Source organism: Myodes glareolus, chromosome 21, assembly GCF_982192425.1.
Source record: "Myodes glareolus chromosome 21, mMyoGla1.1, whole genome shotgun sequence".
Classification (NCBI taxonomy): domain Eukaryota; kingdom Metazoa; phylum Chordata; class Mammalia; order Rodentia; family Cricetidae; genus Myodes; species Myodes glareolus.
In genome coordinates this window covers 56,928,641-56,946,184 of record NC_142046.1, presented here as the reverse complement: position 1 = coordinate 56,946,184, position 17,544 = coordinate 56,928,641, and the positions used below count along the sequence as shown (strand labels likewise).

General features: G+C 42.9%; 1 protein-coding gene across 1 annotated transcript in view; it reads left to right on the top strand.

Moving 5' to 3' along the window:
- Pde11a (phosphodiesterase 11A) overlaps positions 1–17,544 on the top strand; it is a 327,936-nt gene that overhangs the window by 111,249 nt on the left and 199,143 nt on the right. Inside the window, exons 3-4 of the mRNA XM_087900073.1 lie at positions 4,797–4,886; positions 9,583–9,723. Coding sequence (XP_087756199.1) covers positions 4,797–4,886; positions 9,583–9,723 — 231 coding nt within the window. The remainder of the gene's footprint in view (positions 1–4,796; positions 4,887–9,582; positions 9,724–17,544) is intronic.

Here is a 17,544-nt window from a genome sequence, read left to right as displayed (position 1 = left end):
CCCCAAATCGACCTCTGTCCAGGGGGAGAAATTATCTTTATTACATTGGATAGCAAATAATTTTGCTCTTTACTAGGGAGGAGACAGTGTCTCTACCTTTGAAGGGCTTTCATTGCCAAAGCATCCTTGACCGAGCGGTGCCTCTGGAAAATGTGCTGACGGGAGAGAGGGCGGTGCGGGGAGGAGGAGAGAACCGTGAAGAATTATCTCCCAATAGCCTGCTGTGAGCTCGCAAACCTCAGCTCTGGTTTTAAAAAGTGCCACTGTTGAGTGCATCCTTGTGAAGGTCAAAGAGATGCAGTTCTCAGAGAAACCTGCACACCGTGCCTACCACCCTGCATCAAGCCCTCTTGCTTGATGAAAGGACTGCATCTCTGTCAGTTTCTACTACCAATTCCATTTCCTGAGTAAGGTGCAAGCATGTTTATTGAATTCTGTGTAACTTCCAGCAAGCATAACATTACGACTCACTGATATTTCCAATCATTTGAGCTGCAAAACACTAAAAGCCGCCATAAACTTGGTGTCTTACAGATAAAAACGAAGATTTACAGCATTTAAGTGGCTTGTTAAATTTCATACAGAAAAGCCACGAAAAGGACAAAAACACCATGGCTTAAAATTCAGATTCTCTTAGGGGCTGGAGAGATGGCTCAGCAGTTCAGAGCAATGGCTGCTCGTCCAGGGGACTGGGGTTCAATTTCCAGGACCAATATGATGACTCACAACCACCTGTAACTACAGGGGATTTGACACCTTCTTCTGACCTCCCTGGGCATTAGGACTGCACTTGATGTATAGACACATCAATAGGCAAACATTCATACATGTAAAACATAATTAATCTAAAAAATTTAAAATTCCAGATGTTTTAATTACACATAAAGTCTGGTAGAGAGAGTTCAATAATTGATATCACAAGCCAAGTGAAGAAAGGCTTTAGAGAACAGTTCATAAATTCATTCGACTGCTTCTTCTTCCTATTTGCTGGACTCACACACCACCTTAGACTTGGTCCAGAAGACAAGCATAATCAAAATAAGTGATGGAGAATTGAATACATAATTGTTGAGGTCAGGTTGTTACTTATATATCACTCCATACTGCATAAGACTGGCTTTCACTTCGTCTATATTGTACAAAACAGTGTCTTGCCCTGAGAGACCCCATCTTACAATCAGTCTTTGACACCACCTTGAAAATGGAGGATGCCCCTGCACTTGGTTGGAGATATGAATGGGACCATCGGCCTGATACCACCCATGAGTCAGAGACTGACAAACGACTTATTCCTCGTAGAGCTACTCTAGAAGTTCATTGTGGTGAACTGAGAATGTGGGAATCCATGTTGTATTAAAATTGTATCAGCAAAACCAAGCCCAAGAACTCAGCATGCATAGCAGACCAAGGAAGGAGTGTAGCTCCCTCACCTGGACCCCTTAAAGAGGTAGACCCCATCACTGTAATGGTGAGCGCCCCATCTGTCACCTGTCATCTGAGTACAACTCCCAGCTGTCCCCGGAGCTTCAGCTTAGCTCAGTCACGCTGTTGATGAGGCCCACTCCAACAGCGGTCTGCCCGACCTCTTGATCAGCTTCCTAGACTGGCCATTCGTCAGTCTACCTGACCTGGTCCTGCCTGCCATTTCAGGTCGTTCCTACAGCCCGGCTCTAATTCTGACTCTGCCACCAGCAGCTACAGCAGCTTCTAGCTTCTTCCACAGAGTTCTTTGTCAATACAGAGATTCTTAGATCATTATCAGTTTCCCAGTTTTGGCCTCTGGGAGTGGGGGAAGGCTTCTTTAAAGCATCTCAAAACCGCTGCCTTTTGAATCCTTTGTAGTCATTCTATAGGGCACACACACACACACACACACACACACACACACACACACATATGCGCGCACACACACACACACACATGCAATCTGTAATATGTGGTCTGAAAGTTCATATTAGTAATTAAGATTGGAATAAAAAGCCTGTGCTCGCTCTATCCAGGCTTATCAAGGGAAGTTGGATGATCTGCAACAGCAGTCATGTGAATTTATGGCTGTTTAGTAAATTCTGGCTCGTGAAAGACACAAACGTGTTGACCTAGGCTTCTGACTCAGTGTGCTCACAACAGTGACCCATAGATCCTCCTCTCTGTCGTCATAATAGCCACCATCTCCACAGCAGGAAGAACAAACAAACAAAATATACCTGCCCCAAACAGGAAATTACAAGGAAACCTGCTCAGTGTAGAGCTGATGTTGAATGTTGTCCCATTCTGGCTGAAGGTGGGGAGTGCTGGAGGGCTCTGGAAGCTTTGTGTGAACCAGGAGGTTTGCCGGCAAACTTATTAAAGCGTGAAGAGGAAGAGCAAGAAATGAGAAAGAGGAGAAGCAGAAATAGCATTTGTTCTGGGATACAGCTCGAAGGCCCGCTGATGGAATTCATCCTGAGAGACTGGAAAAATAAGCTTGTTAGGTTTTGTGCTTCTTAGTTCCTCTTCTATTGTTTCTCTTGCCTCTTTAAGAATGAGGTCACCGGACTGAGTCCCCCAAGGTCCAAATGAGGAGCAGAAAGAGGAAGAACATGAAAAAAGAAATCAGGACCGCGAAGGGTGCGATCACCCACTGATACAAGGGGACTGATCTAATGAGAGTTCACCAAGGCCAGTTGACTGGGACTGAGCGAGCACGTGATCCAGCCAGATTCTCTGAATGTGGTAGGATTCTCTGAATGTGGCTGGCCCGGAGTCTTTCTGAAAAGCCATTGACAATGACACTGGGACTTGTTTTCTCTGCATATACTGGATTTTTCGGATCCAGTCTGTTTGGATGCTCACCTTCCTGGACCTGGAGGGAGGGGGGAGGAGCTTGAACTACCCACAGGGCAGGAGACCCTGACTGCTCTTGGGGATGGAGAGGGAGGAGGGGAGGGAGTGAGGGGAGTGGGAGGGTGTTGGGAGGAGGGGCGGAAATGGAGACTTTTGTATTTTAATAAACTTTGAGAAAAAAAAAAGAATGAGGTCATAGCTTTAACTATGCTATAGAGCTCTGAAATTCCTCTAGGGACTCCAGGTCAGAGGTCTATAGCTAGGAAGTAGAAGCAAGAAAACAAAGGATAAAGAATGGGATTTGTGCTTTGCCTTTTATCATCCCCCAAGTCTCCCTTCAGTCCAGGCAACTCCATTCTGGGTGGCCCAGATGTGCCTCACCTGCACTTCTGTGTGGATTGTCTCCACAGTGAGTGATGCACTGCCCCTACTGGTCACTGCCGGAACTGCTCTGCGTCCCTCTGTTCCTCTTCACAGGGCACAGGAATGGGGGTGGGGTACAGAAGAAGATTGACACAAACCATGTCATCTCCAGTTTGCTTTAGACAAACCCCAGGAAGAAAGTCACCTATTCCTCTCATGCTGTGGAAAGTTCAGGGGTTGTTGCTAGAACATCTATCTGCCTGGAATCAGATGCTCTAGAGATAGGTATAGTCCTCAGATTTTGACCTCCTGTGGAGAAAGACTTTCTCTAGGTAAGGCATTTCAGGGTATCCAGGTCTTCCCAAAGGAGGTGTTTTCTCTCATGGGCTCCTAGCATTTCCTCAGGCAGTTGCTGCAGAGCCACGCTGGTTTGTGTTCTTGCCCGATCATATCTACCTGGTAGGGGATCCAAGCAGAGATATTTTACACAAGAGTACTAGGCCTTTAACCCCTAAGTTCCTACTAGGCCCATCCTAATAGGCATGATTAAGTCTGGTAGCTGGCAGGCCTTGCCGAGATTCCATTTGTAGACATATCAGCATACAGGGATTTGCTCATGTCCCGCCTACCTCTAAGTATGAAATGTGAATACAAGTTTTAAATTCCAGGGGCATATTCCAGTTCTCTTCTTGTTTTTCAAAGGTAGAACACAAGATATATCAGACCTTGAAGGCGGAAGTCACAAAATAATCCCACACTAGTTCAGAATTATGAATAATAAAGGGTTATTTATTTAGGGAGGCATACTGTTATTCTTTTGGGCCTTTAAGGGGCAAGCCACGCCCACCCCCGGCGACCCCCCCCCACACCCAGACCCCTGCCCCGGCATCTTGGCACACGCCCGCATCTCTCTCTCTCTCTCTCTCTCTCTCTCTCTCTCTGGCCCTTCTCTGTCTCTCTCTTCTTCTCTCTCTCTTTCTCTCTTAAGTAATAAATATCTAATTCTATTCTGTACAATGTGTCTGCCCATGTGCCTTCTACCCGCCGCCTGCTCACACCCGCTCGCCGCATGGCGGGACCAGCCAGCCCAGCCGCAAGCCGCTCTCCCGGGACCCACGGTGCTAGCGGCTGCTCTGCCAGACTGCCGGGGGCACGCCAGGATTTTTTAAAGTATAAAACATACAGATCACTGTCCTAGATAAAAGTCCTCTGCACGAATGGGGAACAGGAGCAGAGTCTAGCAGGCGGAAGTGAGAACCAGAAGCAACAGAGTGAGAGCAGACTTTACAGCTGCATTTATAGTATAAGAGACCACACCCACACCCAAGCGGGCTGGTATCTTAAAGGCTACTGGTGGTAGGAATTCCTACAGCAAGGCCTAGTTCCTGTGTTCACCCACTTTATGCTTTCAGAGACATGAATTCCCCAGTTACTGATTTACACCGTCTTAGAGCTAACTTGGAAAAACATGCGCCCTGAAGCTGAGACGGTGTCATTAACAACTCAATGCTGGTTCATTTGACGGAAAGCAAAGCGCTGCACAGGCGGGAGCTGTGGGCTTTGGGTTGGGGTGGACGCTCTAACGTTCTTAATGCTTTCTGTGCCCCCAGGTTATGCAGATGTACCTTCCCTTCTGTGGAATCGCCATATCTAATGCTCAGCTCTTTGCTGCCTCGAGGAAAGAATATGAAAGGAGCAGGGTGAGTAAGGAGCCCTTGCGGACCATGCTCAAACTCACTGCCTTCACAGCCTCTGTGAGTCACCTCATCTTTCAAAAGCAGCAGATGGTCACCGTATAGTCCAGGAACCATTTTCGTTGGTACAATCTCGCAATGCCAGGGCCGAAGGCCTCTTTATACAAAATGCAAGTTGTAGATAAAAGTAAATGCAATTTCTCTGTTATTACTGTTTCTGGACAATAGAGCTGGTTTCTTTTAGAAAGGAAATTGGTCTCACATCTATCCTGTGTGGTGGCAGCATAGCCTTGAAGCTTGGAGCCTCAAAGGGGAAGCCTTTGCTGAGGAGTTTACACACTCGTTCCTTCAAGGAGCACCGTGTGCTGCAAGCTTCTTGCAGAATTTGTTTGAAAGGCTTTCTGGAAGAGCAGCACAAGGTGTGCAAGGCAACCACACAAGCACCGTGTTCACACAAGCACCGTGTCCACACAAGCGCCATGTTAGAGAATTATCAAGCAGCACAAGAGGCAATGATCTTGCACACCTCCAGGAATCGTAGACCCGAGTAGTAAAATGCACTGGGAAGCTCAGAGAGCATTAAATTATCACCTAGAGATTAAAGTATATTAAGTTCACTCTGCATTTAAATATGTGACGATCACTGCTGCAGTCTAGAACTATACTCTCTAAGAAACCGTTTTTTAGAAAAAGGATTAAATCCTCAGCCATTAAATTGGTTACGGTTTATTTACTAGGAATTCTGACCACGACTGTTTCATAGGAAACAGACGAATGAGCAGTCTGACTGCGCAGCCCTCTTCCTTGGGCAGAGTGCTCCTTGCTTCCAACTGGGCCTCCTTTTCATTCTCAGAACCCCGTCTCGCTCACGTCTTTCCTTCAGCTGCTGCTTCCACGACTTCTAGAAAACAACCCGCTTGTCCCACTGTGCCCCACTTCTACCCACAATCCCCTCTGTCTCGAATGGCAGCTCTCCCTTCCGGCTGCCGGCTGCCTCGTCTAGCCTCCAGGATCCTGCTCATCTTCTTTTCTCGACTTACGTGTTTTCCTTGCTCTAGTGTGGGTACCCATCACATTATTACAATATTTGATGATAACGCTCCTCCACAACTGCACTATGAATTTCTTAAGGGAACCTTCCTGCCAGACTGAGACGGTCTTTCCATGCTTGTGTATGGCACAGTTCACTTACTCGTTCAACGACTGTGTGCTGTGTGGTTCTCATGAGACACTGTCCTGTTATGTCCTGACGCAGCTTATTATTCTAGTGATAACAATAAATAATAGAAAAAAAATAAAGACAAAAGCCACATCGTGCCAGAAAGAAAGCTAAAGTGGAAGAAAGGCTGGACACTGCTGTGGATGGGGTAGACTGAACAGTCATTTATGTCTGAGGGTGACAAAAGGTACCTATGAGGAGACAACCAAAGTGGAATGAAACAAGAGACCATGTGAAGACCTGGGCAGAGCATCCAGACCATGGAACATTCAATGCAAAGGTCCTGTGTCTTGAAGCGGGAGAATAAAGGGAGAGAAGGAGGGGATGAACAGCAAGCAAATGAAGATCAGGAGGTGAACAGGGGCCAGGGGTAGAAAGACCTATGGGCATTTCAGGCACTGTTGATTTTAAGTGTGGTGGAAAGCCAGTAGGAGATTTTTGAGCTGATTCCAATTCATTTAAAGAAGAAAAACAACTTGGCTTCCTTGGAAGCAGTAAAGGGCTGAGAAGAATGAAATAATGAGAAGGGATTAGAAGGCGGGAGAGGAGTTAGAAAACTATACTGAAGTCAAGAGAAAAGGTAGCTGGCATTAGGACAGTCAGAAGTGAGACATTCCCTGCAAATCGGTGGTGACAGATGCAGGGCTTGCTGAGGTGGGTGAGAAGGGGACTTTGGGCTTATTACACAAATTTGTGGACAGCAAATACTTGAATTAAGGACCTAAATTTGAGACAGTATGATATTAGGGATGGGATTATGCAAAATCAAGAGACTTGCTAAGGAATCAAGAGAGGAAGGATGTGTGGCTAGGAGAGAGGAAGAGCCAAGACTCAGCTCAGGTGTAGACCAACAGGAAGGAGGAGTTCCCAGCTATTTCCTACACAGAAGAGACAGTTATCAGGCAGGGCACATCCCACCTGTGAACTGTTTAGACAGCCTGTCCAGATGTTTGGTCAACCTAGGCTTCCTCTCTTTTCCGCCTCTTCTGGAGTTAGCCTTTGGCGATTTGTAAAACTTTTACCATTCGTTAGCAAAGCAGCCATTTTTAATTAGAAGAAATAAAATTACGGTCATACAATTTATCAGTGCAAGACTCCAGGGGCATTGGTTCCTCCTCTGAGAGAAATGTTCATGCGCAGAGGTCCCAGAGGCTCTCCGTGCAATCATAACAAATTGAAAAGTTAAACAATTGTTCAGTTAATATCATCCGTTGGAAAAGATGATCTCAGTGATTAAGGTAATGATGTTTCCCCCTTAATAGCAGGGGACTTGCTTGTAATTTCTCAGACAATTGTCTCTCTTTGAAGAAATTATTTCTCTTATTTTTTGGGATTGTAATTAGATCATCTTCCCCTTCTATTTCCTCCCTCCTAACTCTCCCATATACCCCTCCTTGCTCTCCTTTCAAATTCATGGCCTCTGTTTTCAGTAATTGTTGTTGCATGCTTGTATGTTTATACATACATACATACATACATACATACATACCACACACACACAAACACATTCCTAAATACATAAACACAGCCTGTTTGGTCTGCATAATGTTACTTGTATGTCTGTTTTCAGGGCTATTTGGGATTGAATAATCAATTGTGTGTCCTTCCCTGGGTAAGAACTGTCTCCCATTAAATGTCTTTGAACATGAAGTTACAGCACAGTGATCTCTCACAGCAGGTTTGCAGCCTAATGCCAAAGAGACTGGCTTCAATTAGCATAGGATTTGACTCTTAGCAGTTCTCTTTGCTTTGGTCTCCTGGGGCCATATGATGCTTATCCATAGGCAAGGCCGGGCCTTTTTCAGGAGAACACTCCCCCAGGAACTTTGGTCCTTTCAGTAGCGCCACCAGCTAGGTTCATTTTGCAGATCGCTTAACTCATTCGAATTTTTGTTTGTTTGTTTGTTTGTTTGTTTAATCTCAAGAGAATCAGAGAAGAAATTTTGTTTCAAATTATTTCAGAACAAATCAAATTCATTCCTAAGTTTCAAAATTAGTCATGCCTCTGGGCTGGCGATCAACACCCCGATGAATAAATTTGAACCTGTGGATTCATGGAGTGCCTTTGTGAAAAGTCAGACAGACAGACAAACGTCTTGTTTAATGTTGCTGGATAAATCACAAGCCAGTTCCCTGATGGCTCTAAGAGAAGCTTAATTTCTGCCACCTCTAAATAGCCTGTTATTCTGCACAAAAAAATCGTCATTAAAAATTCTAAACAAATATTACTTCGATGCATAAATTCCAAGCTCCCTTGGCTAGAGAAAATAGTAGATCACTGCAACTTAATTTTGCAATGAGTACACAGTGTTCAACATGTAGTTTAGATTTTTTCCTATAACTTACATACCTTTCAATCTGTCATCTTGATAGCAATTTTAATGAGGGTTTCTTTCCTGAGATATGCAGTAATATCTCAATGTTCTACTGAACTGTTGGGAGTGAGGCAATATTTTCTCCTCTGGAATGGAGAGAGTAGTGTGAGAATATATATTTGAATACTTGGAGCCTTAATTAACATTTATCTGCATTATTCTTTCAGAATTCTGGGAGAGATATGTGTTAGTGAGAATAGGTATCAAGTTGAGCTATGAAGCTATTTTTTTCCTTAATAGTGAAGAAAGGCTGTTTTGCAGTTTTCTGAAACAAATCTGTTCTGGCAAAATCCACATACTTGTTATTTATAAAATGTTGATTTTTGTATTCGGCCATACTGAAGAAAAACCGCTATGGTGGGTAAAAGACCTGCATTAGTGGCTCCATGGTTCCTGTTACACTGATCAACTCCGTTCTCTGGCTCTATTTTTCAATTTAAGAGAGTGTGTTATAAAGTGAATCACACAGAGCTATGCAAGAACAACTATAAATGTTTTCAAAAGTAGCCGTATAAAATACTACCTGGAGTTTTGTGGGAAGGCAAACTCAATGCTTTTCAGTCTTTTTTTTTTTTTTATTGAGCTATACATTTTTCTCTGCTCCCCTCCCTGCCTCTTCCCTCCCTACTTCAGCCCTCCCCCAAGATCCCCATGCTCCCAATTTACTTAGGAGATCTTGTCTTTTTCTACTTCTCATGTAGATTAGATCTATGTAAGTCTTAGTGTCTGCATTGTTGTCTAAGTTCTCTGGGATTGTGGTTTGTAGGTTGGTTTTCTTTGCTTTGTGTTTAAAAACCACCTATGAGTGAGTACATGTGATAATTGTCTTTCTGTGTCTGGGTTACTTCACTCAAAATAATGTTTTCTAGCTCCATCCATTTTCCTGCAAAATTCAAGATGTCATTCTTTTTTTCTCCTATGTAGTACTCCATTGTGTAAATGTACCACATTTTCCTTATCCATTCAGTCAAGGGGCGTTTAGATTGTTTCCAGGTTCTGGTTACGACAAACAAAGCTGCTATGAACATAGTTGAGCACATGTCCTTGTGGCACGATTGGATGCTTTTCAGTCTTACACTTCCTAAATCCGGGCCTCTCTTTGTCTTAGGCTTTGCTGGAGGTAGTCAATGACCTCTTCGAAGAACAGACTGACCTAGAGAAGATCGTCAAGAAAATAATGCACCGGGCCCAAACTCTGTTGAAATGTGAACGCTGTTCCGTTTTACTTCTAGAAGACATTGAATCGCCAGTAAGTAACCCTCTGTGGTCCATGGGCAGAAGGAAGTTAAATTTATAAGCAATTAAACTGTGATCAGAGCAGCTGTGTTCATGCCTTCACCCCCCCCCCCCCCCCAAGAGAGAACGTTTTCATAAATAAGGCTCTTTCCTTTAGATGTGTTTCCCTTCTTGTCTTGTCCTCACCTTGGAAACTAAACCCTTTAAATGGATGCGGACCTTGGAGCCCCGTTAACTCTGTGATTCTAATAGAAGATGGCGCTCAGGTGTGCAGTGATTCCCCAGCATCACACAACTAAATTAGAAGAGAAGGCCAAGCCCAGTCCCGCCCCACCCCGACACGCCCTGTCTTATTTACCCAGCGCAGGGCAGACCCCTCTCCTGTGACTGCAGTAAGGGCAATGCCACTCCCCTCAGAGGGTGCAGGGGACCGAGCAAAGGATCAGAGCTGAGTCCCCTCGGCTCCTGGGCAGACTGTTCTGAACCAGCTTAGCTGGGCTATGCTCTGCCGTAGGTTGTCTGGGCTGATATAAACCAACCCAGAGCAGCCCACGCAGAGAAGAAAGTGCCTCAACTCACCTCGGAGACTCTTTGTGCTCCAAAATGGAGAAACATGGAGGCTCTGGCCTGGCACATTTTTATGATTTGTGGCCAGTGTTTGGGTTTGGTGCAGCCCTTTGGACAGTTTGGGAGAAATCAATCAAAAAGCAAAACAAAATAAAAATAGATTGAAAATAATGGTTATCATTTATCTAAGCAAGTGCTTCAAAGTTAAATGTCTAAACTCCCAGCAGCAACTTAATATCTTTGCTGAGAACTCATGTCAAAGACTAAGAATTGTCTAGCATGTAAGAACGATTTTAATATCTCAGAGAGAGGTATTTTACTATACCAAGCTTAGAGAAGGTGTAGTCTTTTTGCTTTGTTGTTTTCCTCAAAGAATGAAAATCTGAGGTTAGAATTGTAATGAGCACTGTAACCTGCATAGATTGTTTAGAATGTGTAGGTACATGATATGTGAAACCTCACATTTTAGTTCTGAATGTTCATGTAGAAATATAAATATTATGAATTAAGCATAAAACTTATTAAAAAGACAACAAAGAGGTACAGTAAGGAAATTGTGTCTGAAAAGCTATATAAGTGCACTTGAAACAGACTAACTCCTCATTACAAAATAAAAAAAAAAACTAACTAAACAAGGGGCAAAACAAAAGGGAGAAAGCTTTATTTAAGGTGTTTGATGAAGTCTCCCCTCACAGCTCTACCTAACACAGATCCCCTGTCAAAAAGTCTCAGGGAGAAATTATTTCAAACTCAGGAAGAAATGACTAAATTCTGGGGTTTTAAGCTCCCAAATGAGCTTAGAATTTTGTAGTCATTGTTCTAAAACGTTAAAACTGGGGAAGGGGAAAATGCTTGCTCAGGAAAGTTCTTCTCTCGAAAGAACGAAAGCCAGAGTTTGATCTGCAGGACTCACACAGAACAGCCAAGACTGCGCTCACACTTGTAATGTCAGCACTGGGAGGCAGACAGGGGGCTCCCAGGGTCCATTGACCAGCCAGCTTAGCAAGCTCCAGGCCATTGAGAAACCCTGTGTCAGAGAAAAAAAAAAAAAGTAGAAACAATACTTGATGGTATCCCATACTCCATGTGCATGCACACACATGCATACACAAACTGTTTTGCCCAAATCCGCCAAGTCCTCCAAAAACCAACAAGAAGACTGAGTCCCGTATGTAAGCAAAGAGCCTTTATTTTATGCAAGTTTGCAAACTCGGTCTCTCCACATGTCCATCGTATTAGAATAAACGGAAAGCTCCAAGCTCAGTTAGAATTGGGTTTTTATAGTAGTAAAGGTGGGAGTGAGGGGTTTCTGAGGTTCAGGACCCTTGGTTGGCTGACATTTGTCCAGGGATGTCCTGGTGAGTGTGTGCTGGCAGGTGGTCCTATGTACAGCAGTTGGAACGTTAGGCATTTCCTTTGGATGGTCTGTTCTTTGGTGGTGCTCAGGCAATTTCAGTTTGTGGTTCTCCCTGCAACCAGGTATTGCTTCAGGGTAAACTACTGAGACTCGGGCCTCCATTAACCTTACCATGGCTGAGTCCTTCTCAGCAGGTGATAATGGTTGGAAGTAAAGACCTTCCTTTGGATTATCTGTTCATATTTAGCTTATCATGGCTGGCTCCTACATTTTCTCCTTCACATTGGTCCGATGACAGAACCCAATCTTGGGTCCTGCTTGCCCCTGGTTTTAAGGAGGTGTGGAACTACTTAAATTAATAAATCCATTAATTGACAACTCTGGGCCTGTTTTTCTAGTCTATCAACAGGCACTCTAGGTAGTTATCTTGTCCCCATTCCAGGGAGTACCCCTAGTCTCAGTCTTTCAATCTATTCTGGGCAGGGAGCATGGGACGACGTGTTCCTTTCTGCAACTACTTGAAGCTAACATTGGGGCATTGTTATCTGGGCTCAAGCAGGTTGAAAGGCTAGCCAAAGGTAGGGAAGAAATTTAGGCAGAGGAGCATTCATCAAATTCCATGGAAGGGACAGGGAGCGTTCATATCAGCTGGACTGGTCCACAGCAGCTTTCAGGAAGTCCAGGGCTCACTGCCATTCAGAGCAGGCTGTAGTCAGCCACTATGCTTAGATGCGTCTGCCAGCCAAGTGGAAGCCAACTGCAATAAGTTTAAACTAGGAGCAGAAGTTAAAATTTAGAAAAAGAGCAGATAACAGGTGTCTGTAAACAGAAGGAATAGACTCATACCTTTGAGTCCTAGCTAACAAGTTAGCTGTAGCTTTGTGGTAGAATCTGGATACCTTTTGCTATTAAACTGACATTATAACTGCCCTAGCCATTAATCTTTTAGAGACCTCAGAAGGATAAATGAAGTATATCTGAGTACAGACCAAATAGTTTTTGAATCTATTAAAAATGACAGGGACCAGAGTCCATATACAGTTAGTCATACCCAGGTACTGGAGGCAGAAATATCCAGAACAGCAATCTTACTGTCTAAGCCAGGCCCATAAGGCGATTTTTTTCTTTTTTTGTGGAAGAGGGACATGGAAAAGACTGACCTTATATGGTGTAGGCAAAAGTGGTGAAATCAATTCTCCAAGGTCTGGCTGTTTGTCCACAGTCTGGACCGGGTCCTGGCAGCAGGCATCGCACTAGGGCATCTTGCCCAGTGGTCAGCATCGTCGTAATCCAGGTGGAGACATCATAGTGTCTCATAAGCTGTTTTGGAGACCTTGAGTTACTGCTAGGATTTCAGAGTCTCTGTCTAATATAATAAGCTTTTTAATCATTATTTTAAATGCCATATTCTGCAGATTGCTGAAGTATAAAGGCTGCCTAGGTATGTCTGATTAGACAAACTTTGTTTCTCATTATTTGTTTTAAGTTTGACTTTGAAAACATATGCAGGGAACTAAATAAGGCTTATTCCTGTAACTAGTTATATCAGTGCTTTAAAGACGGCTTACAAACTTATAGTTCCTAACAGTCTCTAATAAGTTAGCAGCTTATACAAGACTAGAACTCCACACTCTGTAATGATTTTGAATTAAAGCTAATAAAAAAAAACTGAATTAGTCATCTTAGGATAAACACAGAACAAGTCCATATCTAGTTGTCTCCTGCAAAGGCAAGGAACAGGTCCCAGGGTGAAATGGGAGCAGGAGGGAGTCTAAGAGCTGGCATTGCCCTAGGGAAAACTGAGACTCAGGTTTACCTTCCTGCTGACCTATAGAACCCATCTTGGCAGGTGTATACCAAGTTGACCTGAGAAAGCTGCCCTGGGCCCTACCTACATTTTCCCCCCTTCACAAGTACCGGTGACAGGTTTCAATCCTGGGTCCTGTCTGTCCAGGGGCTCAAGGGGGTGATACTGGAACCTCAATACCATCAGTCAAACAGTATTGACCCATTCTTGAACAAAAGCCATCAAGTCTGTTGATAAGAAGAAGCAAGATCATCAGGGGCCTGTTAGAGCTGGAAGCAGGGTTGTTAACCAGCAAGACCAGCTGAGCAAGTTTTCATCCAGCTTCCCTGTGAGTGGTCTGGTCCCTGTCATTGACAAGGCCATTGAATCTCCAGTTACCCCAGAGGGATTGACACAGAAGCAACATTCTTTCCCCAGAAGATGAGGTCCAAACCTCTTAGTATCAATACAAAAATTTATGACTCAGTTTATCCAAATAGCTTAAACCCAACAAAGTTAGCAAAGACAAGGAGGCTAAATATACCTTTTTAAGCCTGAATATATTTATAAACCATTATAAGTTAATCAGTAAATATTTTTTAATGCTTTTACCTTTTAATACAGTTTTTTATGTTATAGTGATCCTCTCATTACAGAATTTTTCTTGTTGTTATTTTACAACTGCAGTTTTGCCTGTGTTGTGAGTCTCAATCCAAACATCTGACATGCAGGTGACCACTGTACAACAACCTCCAAAAGACTGAGATTCATAGGCTTGGACGCTGTTCCCAGCCCTCTATCAAACTGTTTAGGTCATTGTCTTCTGCATCACAAGAAATGAACATTTCCATTTCTGGTTAGTTTTTGGTGCTTATAGCTCTGACCCTAATTTTTAGCCTTTTATTTTAAGTTCAGATATTAACAATATAAAACATTTTATAGCACAGATGTCTCACAGCCTTATAAATTTAATTTTTTCCTAAAAAATTAAAATCTCCTGTAAAATCAAGAACATCAAAAATAAAGTACTTCTTTGGCTCCCACCCTCAACAGCACATACACAGCCTGTCTTATAGATCTCAGCCTGTTCCATTTCACTGTAGCTGGTGCTTCTGGTGACTGTCACCTGGCACTGGCATTTCTAAAACTACTAAGATCTATTGTTGCAACTGCACATTCTTTGGGACTCTAGTCCTGCCATACATTTGTAAACCTCAATTGATTCCTATTATCCCTTTACTTTTTTAACCATTATCACCTGGGTGACTCTGAAATTAACAAAGTCTACCTGGCAGAGCAAGGTACATTTGAGTATAAAAACATTAAGGTGCGGCTTTAATACTTTAAATCATAGATAGATAGATAGATAGATAGATAGATAGATAGATAGATAGATATTTAAACCTTGTTTTTAGAATGGGACATGAGTCATTATGCAAAAATCTATCCCAATCCAAACTATCTTGGAGATTTGTTAGGCCCACCCCACATGGTCACCTCTAGTCAAGATGACAGTGACATCGTGTGGCATTTATTTATTTTTAACTCTAGCAAAATGGCACTCCAAAATTTAAAATGGAATTATGCCTTATGATTTTCTTAAAATTACCCATGCATTGATTTTAAGTAAATAAAACATGGGTCTAACAAAGGAAGAGCCATACTCCAATTCTAGAGCCAGTTTTTCAATAATAATAACAACAACATATAGCGGTTTTAACATTATCTATACCAAGAAGTCATCTGAACTTCTGCTAACCCAAATTTAGTAATCAGAGCTCAATGATAAATTTCTGAAGTCAGACCTGTAAATGTGGCCACAGCAGTGATGGAGTGGCAGAGACAACAAAAATAGATCATTTCTGTCTCGGCTCCATGCTTGCAAGAAAGCTCACATAGACAAACTTTTTAACAAAACAAGCATATTCAGTATTTGCATGTATGAGAAACCACAGCAAACATAGTTCACATCCCCTTTGACCTTTTATAACTTTTTTATATACCTTTAATCCATTTTTTCTCTCTTATTTTTTTAGTTTCCTGCTTTTTCCTGCAACCAGGTATTGCTTCAGGGTAAACTACTGAGACTCAGGCCTCTATTAAACTTATTGATGGCTGAGTCCTACTCTGGCAGGTGATAATGGTTGGAAGTAAAGAACCTCCTTTGGGTCATCTGTTCATATTTAGCTTATCATGGCTGGCTCCTACACAAACATGTACACACACATACATACCCACATACAAACAAACAATAATACTAGCGAAATACTAACATTTTTCATTTGGAGAAGCCAGAATTTTCTAACCTAAAAGCTAAATTAATCATAACTAAATGCAATTTTAAAAAAAGAGAGAGAGAGAGAGCAAGAGATTAGAGAAAGAACCGGTAAAGTTCCAGAAGATCCCACCCTGGAGTCAATCAGAATGAGGGAGAGCAGTACGTACGCTGTAGTGGGTCCTCACACCGTCCCCAGGCTCAAGTCTTCCTTGGGTTGCCCCATCTTTCATTCTCCATATTTTAGTTATTGTTAGTGGAGGGGGCAGAGGAGATGATGACTAAAATTCCCCAGGCGTGTGGTGAGGAAAGAGCAGAGGAGACGCCCGTGTTAGTCAAAGTCAAGGGGCAGGGAGTGTCCTATAGGCTTTCTAAGCCTCTGAGAAGCACAAAAATAAATACTATTTTCCCCAAGCCTAGTAGAAGAAGCTGACAGATGGCACTGGAAGAAGGCTCATGGCCAGGCTGGAGGATGTTGGGGCACTGTGTCCTAGATTGTGGGACCAAGGAGGCCTGTGCTGAGGACAGTGAAGTTCCACACCCCTTAGCAAGGAAGAAATCTAGAGCAACCATTCCTCTTCAGAGCACCCAGGAAGTTGCAGGTCACATTCTCAAGTTTCCATGTCTGAGGAGTTTATATCTGAAATGACTGAGAAAACCTGAGGTGACTGCATTTGACTGAGAAAACCAGAGGTGATTGTGTTTGACTATGGTATTCTCTTTGATCTTCTGTCAGCATAAACAGAACTGAGGCTCAAGGAGATATTAAGTTAGAGAGAAAAAACGAAGTAACTTTTTATACAGTTGTATCTGTGTGGCCTTGGAAGTTTGTGACTAATACACAAATCCCATTCTCTAGATAATCATTCATCTTGTATTTGATTCACCTGGGTGACAAAGGAAACATTTATAGACAAGACTGGAGAATGATGGGTTATTTTATAGGTGCCAGCAATTTGGAAAATATACAAAAGGTTTTTTTTTAAGCTAGTTTAAACCAGTTTTAATTTTATGAGACAGAATAATTCATCTCTTATAATGTATTAAATAAATGCAGGTTCACTTAAGCTCAATTCAGGAAGGAACCAAGCATATTGTTAAAACAGGTCTAAGATGCATGTGAGAACATAGAATAAGACTTTGAAGTTTTAAACAAAATTTATTAGAGATGAATCAGGTGACAAACTGTGGGCAAAAGCTGTCTTTTGCAGAAGAGAGAAATCACTTAAATCTCTGTGAGAGAAAAACCACTTCACTGAACTTGTAGGCTATTGTCAGTAGTAACCAGTGAGGAGAACCTGAGCTTGCTTCCCGAATGAGGAGCTGGCAGTTTTTCCTATAACACCTTAGGTTTTCCAAGTATCTCGGGTACAGTTACACAACTCTGCCACTACGGCATGAAAATAATCAACGACAATAAATTAGAACGTGATGGCTGTGTGCCAGTGAAAGTTGATTTATAAAAATAAGTGATAAGTGTTAAGTATTTTCTTAGACGAGCTTCTCCGCCGATGCAAACAATTCCAATCAGACTGAATTAAACCAAATTAAAAGACACCCATGTTTACTAGATGGCCTTACTCCTGGGTGGTCCCGGGGAAGCATATAGAGGAGAGACCACAGGTAACCTGGAGACCACATGTTCATTCTCTGGGGAGCAATTTAAATAGCCTGTGGGAGTGGTCTTGACCTTCCCTGGGGTGGGCTCACTGTTTGGTGGGCTTCTCAGAGGGAGTTTGGACTGAGGCAACTCCGAGGGGAGGGAGCTTATGCCAGGAGCTGAGGATAAACACCCAGCCAAATAATAAGTGATAATTCAGACTTGACTTGACCATGGTATATTTCTGTC